The 24,281-nt window shown below is 45.5% G+C and overlaps 1 protein-coding gene across 1 annotated transcript in view; it reads left to right on the top strand.

The window, feature by feature from the left end:
• The first annotated feature begins 3,118 nt into the window (after positions 1-3,118).
• Positions 3,119-24,281, top strand: part of GPT2 (glutamic--pyruvic transaminase 2) — a 36,141-nt gene continuing 14,978 nt past the window's right edge. Inside the window, exons 1-8 of the mRNA XM_088451081.1 lie at positions 3,119-3,483; positions 14,918-15,007; positions 15,198-15,306; positions 19,102-19,235; positions 19,760-20,003; positions 21,809-21,888; positions 22,548-22,684; positions 24,030-24,204. Coding sequence (XP_088307207.1) covers positions 3,235-3,483; positions 14,918-15,007; positions 15,198-15,306; positions 19,102-19,235; positions 19,760-20,003; positions 21,809-21,888; positions 22,548-22,684; positions 24,030-24,204 — 1,218 coding nt within the window. The 5' untranslated portion in view covers positions 3,119-3,234. The remainder of the gene's footprint in view (positions 3,484-14,917; positions 15,008-15,197; positions 15,307-19,101; positions 19,236-19,759; positions 20,004-21,808; positions 21,889-22,547; positions 22,685-24,029; positions 24,205-24,281) is intronic.

The following is a 24,281-nucleotide window of genomic DNA, read 5'->3' on the forward strand; positions in this document are numbered from 1 at the left end:
TTTTTAAGGCTAAAAAGTGGAATGTTATGCAATGGCCAAGTCAATCCCCTGACCTGAATCCGATTGAGCATGCATTTTACTTGGTGAAGACAAAACTGAAGGGAAAATGCTCCAAGAACAAGCAGGAACTGAAGACATTTGCAGTAGAGGCCTGGCAGAGCATCACCAGGGATGAAACCCAGCGTCTGGTGATGTCTATGCGTTCCAGACTTCAGGCTCTTATTGCCTGCAAAGGATTTGCAACAAAGTATTAAAAAGTGAAAGTTAGATTTAGGATTGTTTAGTTTGTCCCATTACTTTTGGCCCCTTAAAAAGTGGGAGGCACATATAGAAACCGTTGTAATTCCTACACCGTTCACCTGATTTGGATGTAATTACCCTCAAATTAAATCTGAAAGTCTGCAGTTAAAGCACATCTTGTTTGTTTCATTTCAAAGCCATTGTGGTGGTGAATAGAGGCCAAAATCTGAAAATTCTGTCAATGTCCCAAGATTTATGGACCTGACTGTATTTACCACTAATGACTTATAACTTCTACATGGCCCTGTCAGTCCCAGACATCAATTGCACCCTATCAACAGCAATTGATCAGGAGGCTCCTTACCAACACTGACTACAATCTATGCTATGGCACAAAATGAGCTGCCTTCTATAGGTCTCCTGCAAAGTAGATAACCATCTGCAAAAAGCTTGTAATTCTGATGACTACCTCAAATAAACTCCTTTAATCTCTGCACCATCTTCTAACCTCAAACACTCTCTAGTACCTTTTCATCATCTGATCCTACAAACGAAGATGTCTTGACCCTATCATCTCAAATCAGTTGTCTTCTTTGCTCATCCTAGATTATCTCACACCCCTAATGCCTTCGGTTCCACTGGTATCTGTTTATCATTATGCTACCATGGGGTAAATTGTCTTATTTGAAAGATACAAGGGCCTAATTCAGAGCCGCTCGCTCTGAATCAGGGCCGGGCTTTTATTTTTTTGGAGCAGCCTCTTGCATAGCTGTGGGTGACCACCCACAGCTATTGTGAGCGGCCAGGATGATGGCCGCGATGGTCAAGACCATCGGGCTTGCGACGAAACCCTTGTGGTAGGGTCTCGCCCAACGCAAGCCCCAGAGAGCTTTCGGCTCTAACAGAGCCGGAAGCTCTCCACTGACATCACTTGTCAGTGGGGCCGCTCCCAAACGACAGGCGTTCTCATGGGAACGCCTCCGTTTGGGCAGCCACCCACCCCGGCCCGCCCACCAAACGGGGCGAGCTGTCACTCAACATCGACAGCTCGCCCCCTTTGGTGCGAGACACGGAGCGACGGAGTGCTCATCGCTAGCAGGGTCTTGCGCATGTGCACGACGGAGCCGGCTCCGTCGTGCGCATGCGCTGTGGGCCACCATCGACCCGGTTGCGAGTGCTCAGCGCTTGCGACCGGGTCTGAATCAGGCCCGATACAAGACCCAATTTCTCTCTCAAATTACTGTCCCATCTCTCAATTCCCATGCACTCAGAGCTTCTTGAGAGACCTGCCTACAGTTATCTTGCACTATTATACTCCTGTTCCACCAAAAACCCAGCTCCAACCGAGGTATTGAGCTTGACCTGAGTTATTGTCCAGCTGTTCTCACCGGCGTTACAGTGGATGCTGGGAGATGAAGCAAGCCAATCCGCTGGTGTGAGGCATGACATGGGTCATCATGGCTCAGGTTGTGCCATTTATACCCCTTTCACACTGCCAGCAAATAACCCTGGTTATTGCACATGAATGTGCAGCAACCTGGGTTACTGTGCAGTGTGAAAGGGCCTAGTTGAAATAACCCGTTCACTGCATAGGGAGAGCCGGCGCTTAGAGATCTTATCTCATCTCCAAGCGGCGGCTCAACAGTGATAGCGGCGACATATTTACCGACATTCTGGCAGCCCCCTGCCAGGTCGGTGCAGAAGGAGGTGTGGGGCAGCTGAAGTGAGTTGGTGCTGGGGCGTTCCCGCATGATCATGACCCCGCTTTATAATGCCGATATTACCAGCATTATAAAGCAGGGGACGGGGCTATGATAACTCAATTCATCACACCCGTGGATCACACACTTTCACATGCGGGCGCATGGGAGGGGGGCCGGTGTCCATCCGGGGGGCGGGAGCACACGATTTTCGGGAGGCTCCTGGCAGTCCTGGGAGAGTAGGCAAGTATGCGGTGACGTCAGTCTGAAAGGGGTCTCAGCCGGGTTGCACGAGGGACACGTGTTCAAATCCTGGGTGCGACCCGGCATTTGCCATGTGAAAGAGGTATTACTCTGCACAATTACCCGGGTCCTTACTGGGTCAGGGGCATATTTATAATCGGTATAGGAGGGCCCAGCACCGCACACCTTGCACCCATATTATACTTACTTATTCAAGGTCCCACATCGGCGCCGGTGTCAGCGTTGTAAAAACGCCTGGAAAATGGCCGCCATGGCCATTTTCCCGTTGTTTTCTTGCGCATGCAAAGTACAGGGAAAATGGCCGCTGAGACCATTTTACCCAGTGACAATGGCATGCGCTAAAGACTCTGGGCACACTCTAGTGCCCAGAGTCTATTAGTGCGGCGCTGGCCTCGCTGCGCTGCCGGCCACCGGATTGAGAGGAGGGGGCCCGTGTGTAGTCTCCGTCACGGGCCCCCTCCTCTCTTGAAACGCCCCTGCCCCAGGTTCATCCCTGGTAGATTCCCGGGTCATTGGACCAGGTTTTTTTTTTTCCAAGGAACGTTTTACACTGAACAGCGACCTGGGTTTACCCGGCAATAGTTCAGGCTATTGCAGAAGTGGAAACGGGGTAATTTTCTCCTAAGACTACGTTCTGGACAACCCTTCTGTCAGGCTTTTATTCCTTGCAGTACAGACTCCACATACTGTATTTCTTAATTCCTATACTATAGGAATTAAGAAATACATTGTGTGGAGTCTCTGTATTGCTAAAACATTGCTGGAGACTGTATAGTCGGGTGACTGACAGTCTCCAGCAATGTTTTCATGTCCCAGCTGCCAATCAGACCTCCCGCCATTTCCCCCCAGCCGCAGTGCATGCCGGGGGTTGTAGTTCCCTGGACTCCCATGCGCTGCACTCTGCGGCTGTACCACATGTCTCTGCGGACTACATCCCCCAAAGTGCTGCGCGACGGCTCAAGCAGCTGGTACCCAGCCTGGCCAGCCAGCCCGGGGATCCAGATCCTCCAATGCCCGGTGCCGTGGTGACATGAGGGGTTCAGTAGTGACACGCGTGCTGCAGGGGCTGGCAGGCCGGGCCCCAAGGGCACAGGGTCTCCAAGGGATCCTAGGAGGGCCCCAGCCGTACAGCAGCAGTGCCGCAGAAGCACCGGCGGTCCGCACCCGGGACAGGATCCTCACCCTGCAGTCCATGAACCCGCAGGTCCGGGCTGTGGAGTACGCGGTGCGGGGCCCCATCGTGCTGAAAGCCGGTGAGATAGAGAGGGAGCTGGAGCAGGTGAGTGCGCCGTGTTGGTCATGCTGGGACTTGTAGTTCCCCAGCAGCAGGAGAGAGAAAGACATACGAAGAGTTATGCGATCCATAGGACGGAAGGAGGATCCCAGCCCTGGATGCCAGGCACAGAAACGTAACACACACATCCATAGTGTTGCATAGGGCACAATAAGCCTAGTGATGTGTTTTCACTTATAGATCAGTAAAAAAATAATAATTAAAATAAAATATATATATATATTATAGCGTTTTTGCCTAGTAGTAATTGCATCAGCCTGCACCTGCTCCCCCTCCCTCCATTTGCTGTCCACACAGTGACCGTCTATGGGTAACAGGGTCCTAACCTTCTAATTCTTCTACAAGGGTGTTATTTATTACACTATGCTTACATTACATTTCCCCAGGAGGGTGGTATTACACTATGCTTACATTACATTTCCCCAGGAGGGTGGTATTACACTATGCTTACATTACATTTCCCCAGGAGGGTGGTATTACACTATGCTTACATTACATTTCCCCTGGGAGGGTGGTATTTATTACACTATGCTTACATTACATTTCCCCAGGAGGGTGGTATTACACTATGCTTACATTACATTTCCCCTGGGAGGGTGGTATTACACTATGCTTACATTACATTTCCCCTGGGAGGGTGGTATTTATTACACTATGCTTACATTACATTTCCCCTGGGAGGGTGGTATTTATTACACTATGCTTACATTACATTTCCCCTGGGAGGGTGGTATTACACTATGCTTACATTACATTTCCCCTGGGAGGGTGGTATTACACTATGCTTACATTACATTTCCCCAGGAGGGTGGTATTTATTACACTATGCTTACATTACATTTCCCCTGGGAGGGTGGTATTTATTACACTATGCTTACATTACATTTCCCCCGGGAGGGTGGTATTACACTATGCTTACATTACATTTCCCCTGGGAGGGTGGTATTACACTATGCTTACATTACATTTCCCCTGGGAGGGTGGTATTACACTATGCTTACATTACATTTCCCCTGGGAGGGTGGTATTACACTATGCTTACATTACATTTCCCCAGGAGGGTGGTATTTATTACACTATGCTTACATTACATTTCCCCTGGGAGGGTGGTATTTATTACACTATGCTTACATTACATTTCCCCCGGGAGGGTGGTATTACACTATGCTTACATTACATTTCCCCTGGGAGGGTGGTATTACACTATGCTTACATTACATTTCCCCTGGGAGGGTGGTATTTATTACACTATGCTTACATTACATTTCCCCTGGGAGGGTGGTATTTATTACACTATGCTTACATTACATTTCCCCTGGGAGGGTGGTATTACACTATGCTTACATTACATTTCCCCTGGGAGGGTGATATTTATTACACTATGCTTACATTGCATTTCCCCTGGGAGGGTGGTATTACACTATGCTTACATTGCATTTCCCCTGGGAGGGTGGTATTTATTACACTATGCTTACATTACATTTCCCCTGGGAGGGTGGTATTACACTATGCTTACATTACATTTCCCCTGGGAGGGTGGTATTACACTATGCTTACATTACATTTCCCCAGGAGGGTGGTATTTATTACACTATGCTTACATTACATTTCCCCTGGGAGGGTGGTATTTATTACACTATGCTTACATTGCATTTCCCCTGGGAGGGTGGTATTTATTACACTATGCTTACATTACATTTCCCCTGGGAGGGTGGTATTTATTACACTATGCTTACATTACATTTCCCCTGGGAGGGTGGTATTACACTATGCTTACATTACATTTCCCCTGGGAGGGTGGTATTACACTATGCATACATTACATTTCCCCTGGGAGGGTGGTATTACACTATGCTTACATTACATTTCCCCTGGGAGGGTGGTATTACACTATGCTTACATTGCATTTCCCCTGGGAGGGTGGTATTACACTATGCTTACATTACATTTCCCCTGGGAGGGTGATATTTATTACACTATGCTTACATTACATTTCCCCTGGGAGGGTGGTATTACACTATGCTTACATTACATTTCCCCTGGGAGGGTGGTATTACACTATGCTTACATTACATTTCCCCAGGAGGGTGGTATTTATTACACTATGCTTACATTACATTTCCCCTGGGAGGGTGGTATTTATTACACTATGCTTACATTACATTTCCCCTGGGAGGGTGGTATTTATTACACTATGCTTACATTACATTTCCCCTGGGAGGGTGGTATTACACTATGCTTACATTACATTTCCCCTGGGAGGGTGGTATTACACTATGCTTACATTGCATTTCCCCTGGGAGGGTGGTATTACACTATGCTTACATTGCATTTCCCCTAGGAGGGTGGTATTTATTACACTATGCTTACATTACATTTCCCCCGGGAGGGTGGTATTTATTACACTATGCTTACATTACATTTCCCCTGGGAGGGTGGTATTTATTACACTATGCTTACATTACATTTCCCCTGGGAGGGTGGTATTACACTATGCATACATTACATTTCCCCTGGGAGGGTGGTATTACACTATGCTTACATTGCATTTCCCCTGGGAGGGTGGTATTTATTACACTATGCTTACATTACATTTCCCCTGGGAGGGTGGTATTTATTACACTATGCTTACATTACATTTCCCCTGGGAGGGTGGTATTTATTACACTATGCTTACATTACATTTCCCCTAGGAGGGTGGTATTTATTACACTATGCTTACATTACATTTCCCCTGGGAGGGTGGTATTACACTATGCATACATTACATTTCCCCTGGGAGGGTGGTATTACACTATGCTTACATTGCATTTCCCCTGGGAGGGTGGTATTTATTACACTATGCTTACATTACATTTCCCCTGGGAGGGTGGTATTTATTACACTATGCTTACATTACATTTCCCCCGGGAGGGTGGTATTTATTACACTATGCTTACATTGCATTTCCCCCGGGAGGGTGGTATTTATTACACTATGCTTACATTACATTTCCCCCGGGAGGGTGGTATTACACTATGCTTACATTACATTTCCCCCGGGAGGGTGGTATTTATTACACTATGCTTACATTACATTTCCCCTGGGAGGGTGATATTTATTACACTATGCTTACATTACATTTCCCCTGGGAGGGTGGTATTTATTACACTATGCTTACATTACATTTCCCCTGGGAGGGTGATATTTATTACACTATGCTTACATTACATTTCCCCTGGGAGGGTGGTATTACACTATGCATACATTACATTTCCCCTGGGAGGGTGGTATTACACTATGCTTACATTGCATTTCCCCTGGGAGGGTGGTATTTATTACACTATGCTTGCATTACATTTCCCGTGGGAGGGTGGTATTTATTACACTATGCTTACATTACATTTCCCCTGGGAGGGTGGTATTTATTACACTATGCTTACATTACATTTCCCCTGGGAGGGTGGTATTTATTACACTATGCTTACATTACATTTCCCCCGGGAGGGTGGTATTTATTACACTATGCTTACATTGCATTTCCCCCGGGAGGGTGGTATTTATTACACTATGCTTACATTACATTTCCCCTGGGAGGGTGGTATTTATTACACTATGCTTACATTTCCCCTGGGAGGGTGGTATTTATTACACTATGCTTACATTACATTTCCCCTGGGAGGGTGGTATTTATTACACTATGCATACATTACATTTCCCCTGGGAGGGTGGTATTACACTATGCTTACATTACATTTCCCCTGGGAGGGTGGTATTACACTATGCATACATTACATTTCCCCTGGGAGGGTGGTATTACACTATGCTTACATTACATTTCCCCTGGGAGGGTGGTATTTATTACACTATGCTTACATTACATTTCCCCTGGGAGGGTGGTATTACACTATGCTTACATTACATTTCCCCTGGGAGGGTGGTATTACACTATGCATACATTACATTTCCCCTGGGAGGGTGGTATTACACTATGCTTACATTACATTTCCCCTGGGAGGGTGGTATTACACTATGCTTACATTACATTTCCCCTGGGAGGGTGGTATTACACTATGCTTACATTGCATTTCCCCTAGGAGGGTGGTATTTATTACACTATGCTTACATTACATTTCCCCCGGGAGGGTGGTATTTATTACACTATGCTTACATTACATTTCCCCTGGGAGGGTGGTATTTATTACACTATGCTTACATTACATTTCCCCTGGGAGGGTGGTATTTATTACACTATGCTTACATTACATTTCCCCTAGGAGGGTGGTATTTATTACACTATGCTTACATTACATTTCCCCTGGGAGGGTGGTATTACACTATGCATACATTACATTTCCCCTGGGAGGGTGGTATTACACTATGCTTACATTGCATTTCCCCTGGGAGGGTGGTATTTATTACACTATGCTTACATTACATTTCCCCCGGGAGGGTGGTATTTATTACACTATGCTTACATTACATTTCCCCTGGGAGGGTGGTATTACACTATGCATACATTACATTTCCCCTGGGAGGGTGGTATTACACTATGCTTACATTACATTTCCCCTGGGAGGGTGGTATTACACTATGCTTACATTACATTTCCCCTGGGAGGGTGGTATTACACTATGCTTACATTGCATTTCCCCTAGGAGGGTGGTATTTATTACACTATGCTTACATTACATTTCCCCCGGGAGGGTGGTATTTATTACACTATGCTTACATTACATTTCCCCTGGGAGGGTGGTATTTATTACACTATGCTTACATTACATTTCCCCTGGGAGGGTGGTATTTATTACACTATGCTTACATTACATTTCCCCTAGGAGGGTGGTATTTATTACACTATGCTTACATTACATTTCCCCTGGGAGGGTGGTATTACACTATGCATACATTACATTTCCCCTGGGAGGGTGGTATTACACTATGCTTACATTGCATTTCCCCTGGGAGGGTGGTATTTATTACACTATGCTTGCATTACATTTCCCCTGGGAGGGTGGTATTTATTACACTATGCTTACATTACATTTCCCCTGGGAGGGTGGTATTTATTACACTATGCTTACATTACATTTCCCCCGGGAGGGTGGTATTTATTACACTATGCTTACATTACATTTCCCTAGGAGGGTGGTATTTATTACACTATGCTTACATTACATTTCCCCTGGGAGGGAGGTATTTATTACACTATGCTTACATTGCATTTCCCCCGGGAGGGTGGTATTACACTACGCTTACATTACATTTCCCCTGGGAGGGTGGTATTTATTACACTATACTTAAGGTGCCCACACACATAGCGACATTTTACACGATTTGGCCGATTTCGACGAATCGTGACGACGAATCGGGTAAAAAAAGTACAAATCGTGAGTTTATACTCACGAGCACGATGCCGATGCGCGTCCCCGCTCGTCGTACATCGCATCTTCTGATCTGCCGTGCTGTAGGGCAGAGTAGCCAATCTGGGATACAATGTATTGGCTGCAAGATAGATCTTTAGTCAGTTTGGACATTTTTAACTCCAAATCGTGATCACGACGGCAAGGGAGCTCCCGTGAAAGTTCATGAGGAAATTGGCCATAAAATTGTATCGTGAGGACATCGGTATGTGTGTGGGCACCTTTACATTACATTTCCCCTGGGAGGGTGGTATTTATTACACTATGCTTACATTGCATTTACCCTGGGAGAGAGGTATTTATTACACTATGCTTACATTACATTTCCCCTGGGAGGGTGGTATTTATTACACTATGCTTTCATTGCATTTACCCTGGGAGAGAGGTATTTATTACACTATGCTTACATTACATTTCCCCTGGGAGGGTGGTATTTATTACACTATGCTTACATTACATTTCCCCTGGGAGGGTGGTATTTATTACACTATGCTTACATTGCATTTCCCCTGGGAGGGTGATATTTATTACACTATGCTTACATTGCATTTCCCCTGGGAGGGTGGTATTTATTACACTATGCTTATATTGCATTTCCCCTGGGAGAGAGGTATTTATTACACTATGCTTACATTACATTTCCCTCGGGAGGGTGGTATTACACTATGCTTACATTGCATTTCCCCGGGAGGGTGGTATTTATTACACTATGCTTACATTACATTTCCCCAGGAGGGTGGTATTTATTACACTATGCTTACATTACATTTCCCCTGGGAGGGTGGTATTTATTACACTATGCTTACATTACATTTCCCCCGGGAGGGTGGTATTTATTACACTAAGCTTACATTACATTTCCCCTGGGAGGGTGGTATTTATTACACTATGCTTACATTACATTTCCCCTGGGAGGGTGGTATTTATTACACTATGCTTACATTGCATTTCCCCTGGGAGGGTGGTATTTATTAGTTTTCGCGTACTTTCAAATTGAATACGGGGTAAAGCGGGCAAGCGCGCGATACTTATCCGCCTTCAAAACAGGCGAAGTAGGCGAAAAGTCCGGGCCGCGAAAAAGTATCGCGGCTTGGCTCAAGTTGAATACAGCTCTATGTTTACATGAGATGCACCCGGAAGGGAGGTAGTTATTGAATGCTGCTTACATTGTATTTCCCTAGATGGGAGGTATTTAATTCATGGACCCCATTTATTAATGATCGCAATTGCAATGCGATCTGGGCATGACCTTTCCACCCATGATCGCATTGCAAGATGCGATCCTATCACCGGAATGTATCATCCGGCACATGCAGGGACAGGGGTTCCGAAAGAAGCCCGTCCCAGCAATGTGCCCGGGGCTGCTGTGCATACGCGGTCCTACTTGACTGCACATGCACGGCCGCCATTGCCGGGGGAACCTTTCGCTGGCTAGTTATGCGCGGTGTAGCCCATAGGCTACTTCTGCTGATGCCGTCTTCAGATGGCGTTAGCTGCGGGGGCCAATATCTGGAATGCGTTGCTTCTGGATGTTGGTAAATATGGCAGCACCGCATACCCCTTAGAAACCTATAGAGAATGCGGCTGCCTGCGGGAATGGAGGGATCACAGCAGGTATTGGAGATGTCTCCTGCGGTCCCTCCTTGAAACATCTGGGGGAAACTTAATATTTGCGGTCACCCCCTAATATTTGAGCTTTTCGGGATATATACAGTATTTGCGGTTTTCGGGGATATAGCTGTAAATATAGAATGATAAATGGACCCCATGGTGCTTATATTGCATTTTCCTCGGAGGCTGTGGCATTTATTACCTGGTGCTCACATTACATTTTCCTGGGAAGGAGGCAGTTGTTACATGGTGCTTATATTGCATGTCCCCCAGAGGCTGTGGTATTTATTACCTGGTGCTCACATTACATTTTCCTGGGAAGGAGGTAGTTATTACATGGTGCTTATATTGCATTTTCCCCGGAGGCTGTGGCATTTATTACCTGGTGCTCACATTACATTTTCCTGGGAAAGAGGCAGTTATTACATGGTGCTTATATTGCATGTCCCCCAGAGGCTGTGGTATTTAATACCTGGTGCTCACATTACATTTTCCTGGGAAGGAGGTAGTTATTACATGGTGCTTATATTGCATTTTCCCCGGAGGCTGTGGCATTTATTACCTGGTGCTCACATTACATTTTCCTGGGAAGGAGGCAGTTATTACATGGTGCTTATATTGCATGTCCCCGGAGTCTGTTGTATTTATTACCTGGTGCTTCCATTACCTTTTCCTGGGAAGGAGGTAGTTATTACATGGTGCTTATATTGCATTTCCCTGGAGGCTGTGGTATTTATTACCTGGTGCTCCCATTACCTTTTCCTGGGAAGGAGGTAGTTATTACATGGTGCTTATATTGCATTTCCCTGGAGGCTGTGGTATTTATTACCTGGTGCTCCAATTACCTTTTCCTGGAAAGGAGGTAGTTATTACATGGTGCTTATATTGCATTTCCCTGGAGTCTGTTGTATTTATTACCTGGTGCTCCCATTACCTTTTCCTGGGAAGGAGGTAGTTATTACGTGGTGCTTATATTGCATTTCCCTGGAGGCTGTGGTATTTATTACCTGGTGCTCCGATTACCTTTTCCTGGAAAGGAGGTAGTTATTACATGGTGCTTATATTGCATTTCCCTGGAGTCTGTTGTATTTATTACCTGGTGCTCCCATTACCTTTTCCTGGGAAGGAGGTAGTTATTACATGGTGCTTATATTGCATTTCCCTGGAGGCTGTTGTATTTATTACCTGGTGCTCCCATTACCTTTTCCTGGGAAGGAGGTAGTTATTACATGGTGCTTATATTGCATTTCCCTGGAGTCTGTTGTATTTATTACCTGGTGCTCCCATTACCTTTTCCTGGAAAGGAGGTAGTTATTACATGGTGCTTACATTGCATTTCCCTGGTCAGGGTGATATTTATTAAATGGTGCTTATATTGCAAATCACTGGAGAGGGTGATATTTATCAAATGATTAAATTGCACAGTAAGAGTTTTGTGGTTACATAGTACCCCACTGGTAGAGTACCTTTCCCATTGCAGGGCGACGTGTCAGGCTTACATCACATTCACTTAGTAAAGATGCACAGGATACTCGATTCCAATCATTATGGAGTGTTTAATGTCTGTAATATCCCAGGATTGGGGGATTCTCTCACCATAATGTCCATTGTAAATATGCAAATGTTTTGCTGATTAGTTAAGAAAAATAAAAGTATATAACTCAGGTTGAGTCATCTGAGCACTTTTGCTTTTAGCTAATTAGACATTAAAGTTAGATAGCTGTATCCTGTGCATTGGGCAGCGTTCCGCACCCTATTACACACTGCATTACCCAGGAGGAGGTCCATCGCATAGCATACCCATTATATATTGCACTTAACCCGTAATTATTATCAAACTTCCTAAATGGAGCTCTATTAGGTTACCGGGTGTTACCGTGTCTAGTCTTATCATTCATAGAATGCACTACAGAGGAAGATGGAGCTGGGATTGCTCTAATATAATGATCAGTGTGACCTTTACCTTCCTCATTTATTATATACACCTACAAATTAATATAGGCCTTAGCTGTAGAGATATGCACCCAGAGTATACCATATTTAGAACGAGACGTGTCAGAAATATGAACACTTTGCGCAGAGGAAGAATTTATGTAAGGGCTGGATCTCGGCAAAGTGAGTATTTCTGGAAATGATTCCTGATCCATAATAGACTCTCTTGTATGGAATGCAGTTACCATAGCAACATGCGAGCCCCTCGACACATCCGCGCTGCCGACACCGGATACACATTATCTTTATATGGATGATGTGAGGGGGACAGCAGCTAACTATAGAACCTCTGACACCTATTCTGTAGCTTTCAGCATTAGGAGAACTAACTTTAGAGTTCAGCCTTTACAGTAATATCAGGTTCCCACATTGAACAATGGGCAAACGATTGTGCACTCTTTTTTTAAAATATTTTAGGGTTTTTGGGGGGTTTTTTAAGCACACAGGTGAGAACATGATCTGCAAACTGTAATATATTGTGTCAAACTGGGAGTTATTTTGGGGTCTATTTACTAAGCAGTGTTAAGGGGGGTATCCACTAGACGATAAAGTTAAACGATTGAACGATAACGATAAAATCGTTCGATAATCGTTCAAACATCGTTTGAAAATCGTTTGAAAATTTGGTCTTTTAGACATCTATCATCGTGCAAACATGATGGTCAACCTGACGATATCGTCAGGCTCAGCATGTTTCCAGGTGATGGATGACCATGCACTGAACGTCTGATCGTTCAGTGCAGGCACATCACACGACTGACAAACGACTGCACGATTACAATGTCGTAGTCGTGCAGTCGTTTTCAGATCTTGTAGTGGATGCCACGCATGTGGAGACAGAGTTAAAACGTGATAAGGTGCCAGCCAATCAGCTCCCAACTGTCATCTCACAGGCTGTGTTTGAAAAATGACAGTTGGGAGCTGATTGGCTGGCACCTTATCACTTTCTGTCTCCTAACACTGCTTAGTAAATAGACCCCTTTATGACAATGTGCAATGAGCATAAACGTAAGGTAACTCCTAACTATCAAGCCCATTATAGCCCTATTTGCCAAATATTTGCATGTGTCCTCACTGAGATGCGGAGACCAGATCTATAAGAGGTGAGCTGGACTTGATGTCATCACTAATGGCACATAGCAGGGTAAGGTGTATGAGACTCAGCGTGGTGTCCAACATGCACCTTGATGATGTCATCACCATCATGTGGGCGGGACAATACATGAGGGCGTGGTTTGCATAATCCTGGCACGTTTATGCAGGTCAGTGAGCGCTATTCCCAGAGTCTGTAGGGGGTCTCCCAGTGATCGTGACGTCTCTCCCCCTTGCACAGATGCACGAAAGGATGAAAGTTGCCTTGTCTGAAAGGAGGAAATATGAATATCACGGACGTCAGTCGCGATTACTTTGCTAAAAATAGCTTCTACCATTTTGGTCAAATGCATCTTTAAACAAACTACAGGTTGAGTCTCCCATATCCAAATATTCAGAAATACGGAATATATTTAGCATGACTGAGAAAGTGAAACCTTTGCTTTCTGATGGTTCAACGTAGACAAACTTTGTTTAAAGCACAAATTATTAAAAGTATAGTATAAAATAACCTTCAGGCTGTGTGTATAAGGTGTATATGAAACATAAATGAATTTCATGCATGTACACAAACTTTTTTTGATGCACAAAATTATTAAAAATATAGTATAAAATGACCTTCAGGCTGTGTGTATAAAGTGTATATAACACATAAATGCATTCTGTGTTTAGACTTAGGTCCCATCCCCAAGATATTTCATTATTTTATGCAAATATTCCAAAATACGGAATATTTTCGATATCCAAAATACCCCTGGTCCCAAGCATTTTGGATATGGGAGACTCAACCTGTATTACATGAAAAAAAAAATAATAGCAAAATGTAATTTATCCAAGTAATAGGAATAATGTATAAAAATAATAGAGGGGTGATAACAGTACATTATATTCCAAATAGTCTTGCAACACTTACCAATACTAGTACTGTAGCACAGTTACTGGGGAGTAAGGTGTCTATGTGCTAAAGTACCAGCCAATCAGCACCTAAATGCCATGTCACAAGGCTGTGTTTGAAAAATGACAGGAGCTGGTTGGCTGGTACTTTAGCTCCGTCCACTTTATCCCCATCCAAAGCTTAGTACATAGACCCTTGAATCGCATAAGGCAGCAGAATTTCAGAGCTCTAGTTGCACATATCACTGGCGACGGCACAGGCCCATTAGGTAATTACAGGCATTGAAATCGGAAGGATATTTGTACAGACAAGGAAGTGAGGTGGCACCATTTCTAGGTATGACGACATTAGGTGTGTTGTTTTATACTGTATATTATACGCCGTAAGCCATTTAATAGATCTGCTGTTCTCATTCTCTTTACTGTAGGGGATCAAGAAACCATTTGATGAGGTCATCAAAGCAAACATCGGCGACGCCCACGCAATGGGACAGCAGCCAATCACTTTTCTCCGTCAGGTAACCATCCAGCAGTGTATCTCAGTGTACAGCTTTGGGACTGCTTTGCCCATCTTTAAGCTCTTTGCCTGGAGTTTGCAGATACTTACGAGCCAAGGCTTTATAGTAAAGCGTATACGTAGCCACGGCTTTAGCATAAATCTATCTTTAATTGCAATATTTGAGTTTTTTTTCCATGCTGTATTTGCAGGTTGTGGCACTTTGTACTTATCCTGATCTCCTGGATAATCCACATTTCCCGCAGGATGCTAAACATAGAGCCAGCAGAATCCTACGGTCCTGCGGCGGACAGAGTCTGGGTATGTTGCATAAATTCCTGGGATATTACAGTTTCTGTTCAGTTGTCGTAATAGGAGAATATGGTCCCTGTTCACACTGTTCTGCATATTCATCAATAAAGTCAAATGTTTAGGCCCCATATAAATGGTAATGCTAACAATGTTAAAAAAAAAAACATGTGCAATTGTTTTAATAAGCAAAATGAGCATTTTGCCTATTGTACAGTGTATGTGTTTCTGTGACACGTGTGAGGTCTGCATGTATTATAGTAGCAGGGGACACTATTCAGTCTGTTCTGTGTGAGAAACTGTACAATCTGCTGAGTGACGCAATGTTCTCCAGTTCCTAGAAGTTGCTGAATAAGGGCCTGATTCAGAGGCGCTTGCTATTTGCGGTTGTTCGTTTTATAAAAAGGGGTGGCTATTCAAATGAACCGTTCGCACTTTGCGGTCTGTTCACGCCTCTAAGTCTGAACGAGCGAGCAAAACTTGCGGTTGTAATTTTGAAAAATTCGCCCCCTTGCCGCTCGCACCATACGTCTTGTCCGCTATTTATTAGATTAATCGAGTACATCGTACAGCGTATGAACTGCTCGCTATTCTTGTGGCTGGTTTTTTCAACCGCTATTTTGCGAGCAGTTCTGAGTTAAAAAAAAACAAGTGACGTGGTCAATGACGCTGCTGGATTAATTATGCACTCCCTTAAAACGCCCGTTTTGACCTCTAAGCACGCCTGTGTTCAGAATTCCACTCCCCGTTTTCAAGCACCTTCCCCTGTTACCACCCACATACGCCTCCTTCTGTCACTCAAAGTAGCAGGCATTCGCTATATAGCGAACAAAGGATTTTCGGCCGCACTGACTGGTTCGCGCATGCGTATTACAATCCGTACGCATGCGCAGATGTGCGAACATCGGTCAGAACGAACGAGCGGCCGCTTACGAGCGGCTCTGAATGAAGCCCTAAGGCTTTTATCACCTTGGATATCTCCCTCAAGCCGGCATCTGCATTCGTATCCACTTCCCGACTGAGGAACGATTACGACATCGTAATCGTTCAGTCGTTCCTCATCCTGTAGGTGCCCACACTGAACGATATGTCACCCTCCCTCATCCCCGAACGTGAACAACCTGTCGTTATCGGCAGATTGACCGGCATGTTCAGGCGATGATTGATGTCAGAAACGACCAGTGGGAGCGCGACATTAAACTGCCCCATTTATCCACGATTAATGAGTGATTGAAAGATTATGATGTCGTAATCGTTCAATCGGCAAGTGGATACGCAGCTTAAAGATGAGTACACGCCTATACAATCCTACATCAGGTACAATAATACTTACAATTCCACGTGACAGTCCCAGTGGGCATGCAGTTTCATGCGTACACACCTTTGCAATATACCTTGTGATCCGCAATCCTGATCTCCCTACAAAAGCGTCTGCTGAGAAGATGGTGGCTCCGTACATACTCTAATACTGCTAATACTCTGTACATACTGCGGCCTAAGCATGGGACAGGTAGGTTGGTATTTCGTACACATTTCCATCTGATGAATCTTAGAAAGAACAGACGGTCAGCTCTTTAGACGCGACCTACATGAACGTAGGCGCATACGCACTGTCACAATATTTGAAGAAGAGGTTGTGAATCGCAAGATCGGCCCGATAATTGTATAGATGTGTACGCAGCTTTACCAGCCTTGCCAGCTGTCTTGTGTGATGGGTAAGTAGAGAGTTATACTAAAGATACTTGACATGCTTTATGAGCAGCTATGACAGCGGCCCTAGGGCCTCATTCGGAGATGGACGCGATGCAGATGTTTACGCCGTTAAGTGCATGTGACAAGGTGCTTTACTGTTGGCTGTCACAGCAACTATGTTCTCAGGGCCTGATTCAACCGGGTTGCGAGTGCTGAGCGCTCGCAACCGGGTCGATGTTTGCCCACTGGGCATGTGCACGACGGAGCCGGCTCCGTTGTGTGCATGCGCGAGACCCGGCTAGCGACGGGCGCTCCGTCGCTCCGGGTCTCGCACCAAAGGGGACGAGCTGTCGATGGCGATTGACAGCTCGCCCCGTTTGGTAGGCGTGGCTGGGGGGTGGCTTCACAAACGGAGGCGTTTCCAAGCGAACACCTACTTAGAGCTCTCTGGGGCTTGCGGCCACGAGACCCTACCACAAGGGTCTCGTCGCAAGCCCGATGGTCGCGATGGTCTTGACCATCGCGACCATCATCCCGGCCGCTCGCTATAGCTGTGGGTGGTCACCCACAGCTATGCGAGCGGCCAGGAGGCCGCACCGAAAAAAAAAACGCCCAGATTCAGAGCGAGCGCTCTGAATCAGGGCCTCAGTGTGATTGGCAGTCAGGGAGTGCTTGGGGGAGGTAATGGGCCGTGTTGCAGATTGCGATTCCATACGTAGAGAACATGGCTACTGCTCTAAGTTCCCGCGGCCATTTGGGTGGACTTCTCAATACGAATCTAGGAGTCTGTGTAGATAATCTGCAAATGTCAGAGTCCATCTGTGTAGAAATGTTTCAGCCGCCATAGACCTTAAACACGCGTCCAGTGTTTTTTTGCATTTGTAAGCAAGGAACTAATACTGAGATTTAGCAAAACTCGTAAAGAGAACAAGAGGAGAATGGCGGCCGATCAGATTCCACCTATCATTTTATAGAATGCACTAGACAGATGACCGCTATAAGCTGATTGGTTGTTGTGGACGACGCCTCCACGTGTCCTCCTTTAGGTGATGAATCTCCCTCATTATCACAAATATCTAAAGGGGGGTATCCACTAGACGATAAAGTTGAACGATAATGATAAAATCGTTCGATAATCGTTTGAACATCGTTTGCAAATCGTGCAGTAATTGTTTCTAACGATGCACGCTCCGGCTGGTCGTTTGATCGTCTCCTCCATCGACTGAACATGCAGGTCAATTTCACTTGATTGCTTACAAATCGTTTACACATCGTTCACACTGAACGATCAAACGATGAACCACTGTCTGCCCACTATAGCTGAAAGCTCTCAATCACAGATTAAAACAACATAATTTATTGTTAGATCTTTTGCAAATCCTATGGAAATCCTTTGCAAATCTTTTGCAAATTGCTCAGAGTGGAAGATCATATTTCAAGGGAAACTTCAAGGGAAAATCGTTAAGAGGTTGGACAGGGATAAAATCGTCTAGTGGATGCCCCCCTTATGGAGCGTACACACGGTCAGATTTGTCAGATGAACGATTAAACGTTTTGAACGATTTTACCAAAGTTTTGAACGATTTTTGACTGCATTAAAATGAATGGAATCGTCCAAGTCTGACTGCAAACACATCAGATATCAGAAATCGTTATCTGACCATCGGGAACGCGCATCGTTGATCGTCCATCGTTCAGGCATGTCAGATATGATGAACGATTTTCCTTCAGATATGAACGACTGAACGATTTTTAAATCGTTATCGTTCATATCTGAAGGAAAAATCTGACCGTGTGTATGCACCATTAAGAGCATTCACAGCAAATCTGTGGAACAGTTATTGAAAAGAGGCAACCGGAGTGGAAATAAGTTCAGCTTCATACTATGTCATAGAGACATGGATCAGGGAGCATTCCCATACAGTAGGTGGTTGTAATAGAAGAAAAAAATAATAATAATATATATTTATCTATATCGGCCTCAGCCTGCCTCTGGGGAGAGCGCAAGTCAGTATTGATCGCCATGACCTTTGCCCTTCTTCCATGCCTGTATATACTGGCATACAAATCCTAAAGGTGACCTAACACTAACCTTTTCCCCGTTTTTTCTTTTAGGATCCTACAGCGCCAGCCAAGGAGTCTCCTGCATCCGGGAAGATGTTGCCCAGTATATTGAGCGGCGGGACGGTGGGATTCCCGCAGACCCGGAGAATATTTACCTAACCACTGGAGCTAGCGATGGCATATTTGTAAGTTGCAGAGACTCAGCAAACATGTAGATCATTTTATTTTGTTAGAAAAATAAATAAATCAATATACAAGACATAGGGCTATATTTAGCAACGAGACATCACCTCATTAGCACTCGCTAAAGGGGTTATGTCCTCCTATCAATATTTAACGAACAGCAGTAAACGAAGACTACCGCTGTTTCACTATCGCTTACGCTATCTATAGATGGTGAGAGTTATACAGCCCCCCATTGCTGGAAATGGGGAGCTGGCAAACAACCTTACCGGCTTCAGTAAAGCCTTCCAGGCATTGCCGATTCCCCGCTGGGTGACAGTGTCATCCACATGTGACCATCGCGTATGACACAACAGCCCGTCGCCAGTAACAGATCGGAGGATGCCTCCGAGGAGGGGGGTTGACGCTGGTCTTCGTCGGAGGGGTAAGTAAAGTTAAATAGCAATGGCATATTTGTTTACTGCGATACTAAACAAGATGTGCAGCTGGTATGTAAGGGAAACTGTTACATGTTTAATGTTTGCAGACCATGCTGAAGATCCTGGTGTCAGGAGATGGGAGATCCCGGACGGGAGTCCTGATTCCCATCCCTCAGTACCCATTGTACTCCGCAGCCATATCTGAACTTAACGCCGCCCAGGTGAATTACTACCTGGATGAGGGGAACTGTTGGGCGTTGGACATCAATGAGCTACGAAGAGCATTGCACCAGGCAAAGGAATTCTGCAACCCAAAGGCGCTTTGTATCATTAATCCAGGAAACCCGACGGGTGAGTTTATGAACGCGCAGCGTTTCGCCCGCTTTTGCAGGCCGGGTACACACTTGGAATATTGCCCCAAAACGACCTGAAGAGCAGACATTCAGTATAGCCTCATCTTACAGGGTTTATTTATAGGGTACAATGTTACTCTCTGTGCATTTACACTTTCTTATTAAGAGGGCGAACATTGCATAGACTTGTATCTCGCTGGATACAATAAATAACAATGAGGATATGTTAACACTTTGTGTCAGAGTACAAAGAGCCAGCCCGATGCTGGGATACATTGTCAGACTGATAGACACTCTCTATCTGACAGCCTGAACCCAGCAGATATCATGGTCATACAGCGTGATCTATGTCCTTGTATGGACACACGAAATCTGGGTTCCTCACCTGGGAAGGAAACATTTCCCCGTTCCACCCCTATGAAGTAACGGGGGAAAGATCCGTCTGGCGGCAGCAAGAACACTGCCAGGTGCGGCCGACCCATGATCGGATCAGTCGGGCATGTTAGAAGATTTCTCATGCCCGACTGTCCGATCATCGCTGATCAGACACAACCATACACTAGGCGATTATCATCCCAATCTGTGGGTCATGCTGATAATTGCCTAATATATGCCTGGTTTTAGCAGGGACTCCTTCTAGGTTTGTGTAATATATATTGATAGGATGAAAAAAAAAAAAAGAGAGGACGCATAAGATTAAAATGCTACAAAAATTAATCCTGGAGATAAAATGAGCTTCTCAGACGGTACAGAGTGATGTGGAAGAGTCAGCTGCTGCATATACACATGCCATATTCTGCGCAGCACAGTCTGACGGCGAGCGGATGGAAACGTCCAATCAGCTGACGTGTGACAGCTGATATAGGACCTGATTCTGAGACGGACACAACCCCCGGCTGCTTTTTCGTTTGGCCGCGGCACTCTTCTTGCGCTAAAGCCCCCCCCTTAGAAACACCCATACCGCTGAAAGCTTGTTCCGTTGATGGATGAATCTATCCGTACATACTCGCAAAGACCGCCTGCACAAGCGCCGTTACCAAATTTCATTTTAAGGCGCAGGCTTTGGTATATCCACGAGATCCGTGCGTATTTTCCACCTGCGTCAGAATCCAATTCAGGCCCATAGAGCGTTTTCTGAGTTTGTTTTGGGTTATTGACCTTTTAAACAGTGCCACTAATAGATATATAATACAGATATCGCTGATGAGCGCTCATGGAAACGCTGGACTGACGTATACTGGAATCTATATGTACAGAACGCAGGGTGCCGCCTCACTTCTGAAATATGTAGGAACAGGAACTTGTTCTGCAGACATTTGAACTACTAATCTATGGGTGATGAGTGCAGAAAGAAAAGTAGATGCTCTGTCCAGCTTGCAGGATCGCCCTCTGTCCGGTGTACAGGGAATCGCTGCAGTACAGGTTGCGGTGTCAGTCTGCTGGGGTGTGGTATATTACATCAACAGTGATCATGTTGAAATTAGTCTTGATTACACCGATTACACGACGACATGATAGAATGACGACCTAAAGTCCCTGGTTGGCGGTGACTGGTAGTGGCGTCTTCCGGGTCCTAGCGGCCAACACTTTGCTTTTGACGGAGCGGCACCCGACGCCCCTCCCCCCCCTCCTAACCGTTACCATCAACATTATGAGAATTATGTCATGGTAACTGTAGACCATGTGACCACTGGGTGCCGCCTGCTGCAGGTAGGGGTCCTGTCATTTTCTAGGCTCGTTACAGTGCAGGTTCTGTGTCCCTCCTGTGCGCAGTGTCATCACTTCTCCCCTTGTTTTGTTCAGGACAGGTGCAGAGCAGACGCTGCATAGAGGAAGTAATTCACTTTGCCTGGGAGGAGGGGCTGTTTCTGCTGGCAGATGAGGTAATAAGGAATGGTCACTGGTTTACAGTTGCACGAGATTACCATACACATATTAGTTAAACTACAATGTGAAAATGTGTGTAGATGGACAATGACCCGAAGCATACTGCAAAAGCAACCAAAGAGTTTTTTAAGGCTAAAAAGTGGAATGTTATGCAATGGCCAAGTCAATCCCCTGACCTGAATCCGATTGAGCATGCATTTCACTTGATGAAGACAAAACTGAAGGGAAAATGCCCCAAGAACAAGCAGGAACTGAAGACATTTGCAGTAGAGGCCTGGCAGAGCATCACCAGGGATGAAACCCAGCGTCTGGTGATGTCTATGCGTTCCAGACTTCAGGCTGTAATTGCCTGCGAAGGATTTGCAACAAAGTATTAAAAAGTGAAAGTTAGATTTAGGGTTGTTTAGTTTGTCCCATTACTTTTGGCCCTTAAAAAGTGGGAGGCACATATAGAAACCATTGTAATTCCTACACCGTTCACCTGATTTGGATGTAATTACCCTCAAATTAAATCTGAAAGTCTGCAGTTAAATCACATCTTGTTTGTTTCATTTCAAAGCCATTGTGGCGGTGAATAGAGGCCAAAATATGAATATTCTGTCAATGTCCCAATATTTATGCACCTGACTGTAAGTTTTCACTGTGTATCTTTTAGGTCTACCAGGACAACGTCTATTCTGAGAGCTGCCAGTTTCATTCATTCAAGAAAGTCCTATATGAGATGGGGCCAGAATACAGCAGTAACGTGGAGCTGGCCTCATTCCACTCCACCTCAAAGGGTTACATGGGAGAGTAAGTCTCAGGGAAGCAATAATCCTAACGTCTCGCCGGCACACACAGGAGGCCCACGCGATTGCCAAAAGTCTCATGCCTGTTGTGTGCATGGTCACGGAGGACAAAATATGGCGTCGTTTGCGGCGGAGTACAGTTGATGGGTGGAATTGAACAGAGCGAAGGCTTTATTTGTTTTGCCCAGTGCGGGTGTGTGCCTAGTCTTGTGGAGCAGTGCAGAGAAACTTCACTGTCAATTATTAAAATCAGATACAGGTGAGGTGCGGGTTTTTTTTCGTTCCTTCGTGAAAGTATGAACACTCATTTCTACAATTGATTTCTACACCCGCTGTGGGCTAGCACTGATTGGGTTTGGTCCTATGCTTTTAACTGGACACCATTTGATAGGCCAGAACTCTCCAATGGAGAAGGGTTGCTAGCCAATGAGGATGACGGGTCTGACCCTATGTCTTGGGTGAGTCCTGTTATTTGGCGTTTAGGTCAAGCAATAGGATCTCTTCCTGCTTCACTGGAACTGGGTCAGCGCAGATGGAAGATGATCGCACAGGCATAAATATGCACGCGCCTAAGGTGCACTCTCCTGTCCCCTGTTACCACCCCAGTGTAGAATAGTGACTGAATTCCGTTGTTGATAGTAGGTTATAGAGGGGTGTAGTAGGTATTACCGCCGGACGCATGTCCATCGGTTCAAATCCCGACAGCGGCAGCCCGGCAAGGATGAAATTCCCGATCGTCCCTAAGGTAACTCGCTAACCTAATTTCCCCCCCACCCTAACCCTCCCTTAGGGGTGCCTAAACCTAACCCCCCTTCCCCGCCGCCTAAACCTAAGTCCCCCAGGGGGGTGCCTAACCCTAACCTCCCCCCGGGGGTGCCTAACCCCCCCCTTCCCCTAGCCTAACCCTAACTTCACAGGGGATTGCCTAGCCCTAAGTTCCCCCCGGGAGCCCTAAACCTAACCCTCTCCAGCCGCCCCCCTGTCCGCGCCCGGCATCACTTCGATCGGGATGCCAGGCGTCGGTATTCCAGCGTCTGGTCAATGGCAGGCGTCTACATTTAGACGCCTGACGTTAGTACCACGCCGGGATTAGAACTTCTGGAAGCTGGCAGTCGGGATTTAGTCCGTCAGCTTCCAAACTACATCCTGGTATGGAGTAATAGTATAGTTTAAAAGTCAGGTCCAGTAGATGCCAGACCCTTCATTTTATACATCAAGTTTCTGTCTGAAGTGAAGACGTGATCTTTAATATGATCAGGGGAACTCTGACGGCTCCTAGTTCTTACATTGCATATAGTTATGGTGTTATTATCTGATACAGATGTAAGGCTGGATGTTTTGTGTCTCAGGTGTGGGTACAGAGGCGGCTACATGGAGGTGGTGAACCTACACCCGGATATCCAGGCGCAGCTGGTGAAAATCCTCTCTGTTCGCCTCTGCCCTCCGGTGCCCGGACAAGCAGCTATGGACGTAGTGGTGAATCCGCCGCAGCCTGACGAGGAGTCCTACCAGCAGTTTATGCAGGTACCGGCAGCTCACTGATCGCTATTGTGTTGACTGCTTAACGTTGCTTGTTCAGTATAGTCAGTGGTGATAATTAT

The sequence above is a fragment of the Taudactylus pleione genome, unplaced genomic scaffold, assembly GCF_031769625.1.
Source record: "Taudactylus pleione unplaced genomic scaffold, aTauple2 ptg000537l, whole genome shotgun sequence".
In the NCBI taxonomy this organism is placed as follows: domain Eukaryota; kingdom Metazoa; phylum Chordata; class Amphibia; order Anura; family Myobatrachidae; genus Taudactylus; species Taudactylus pleione.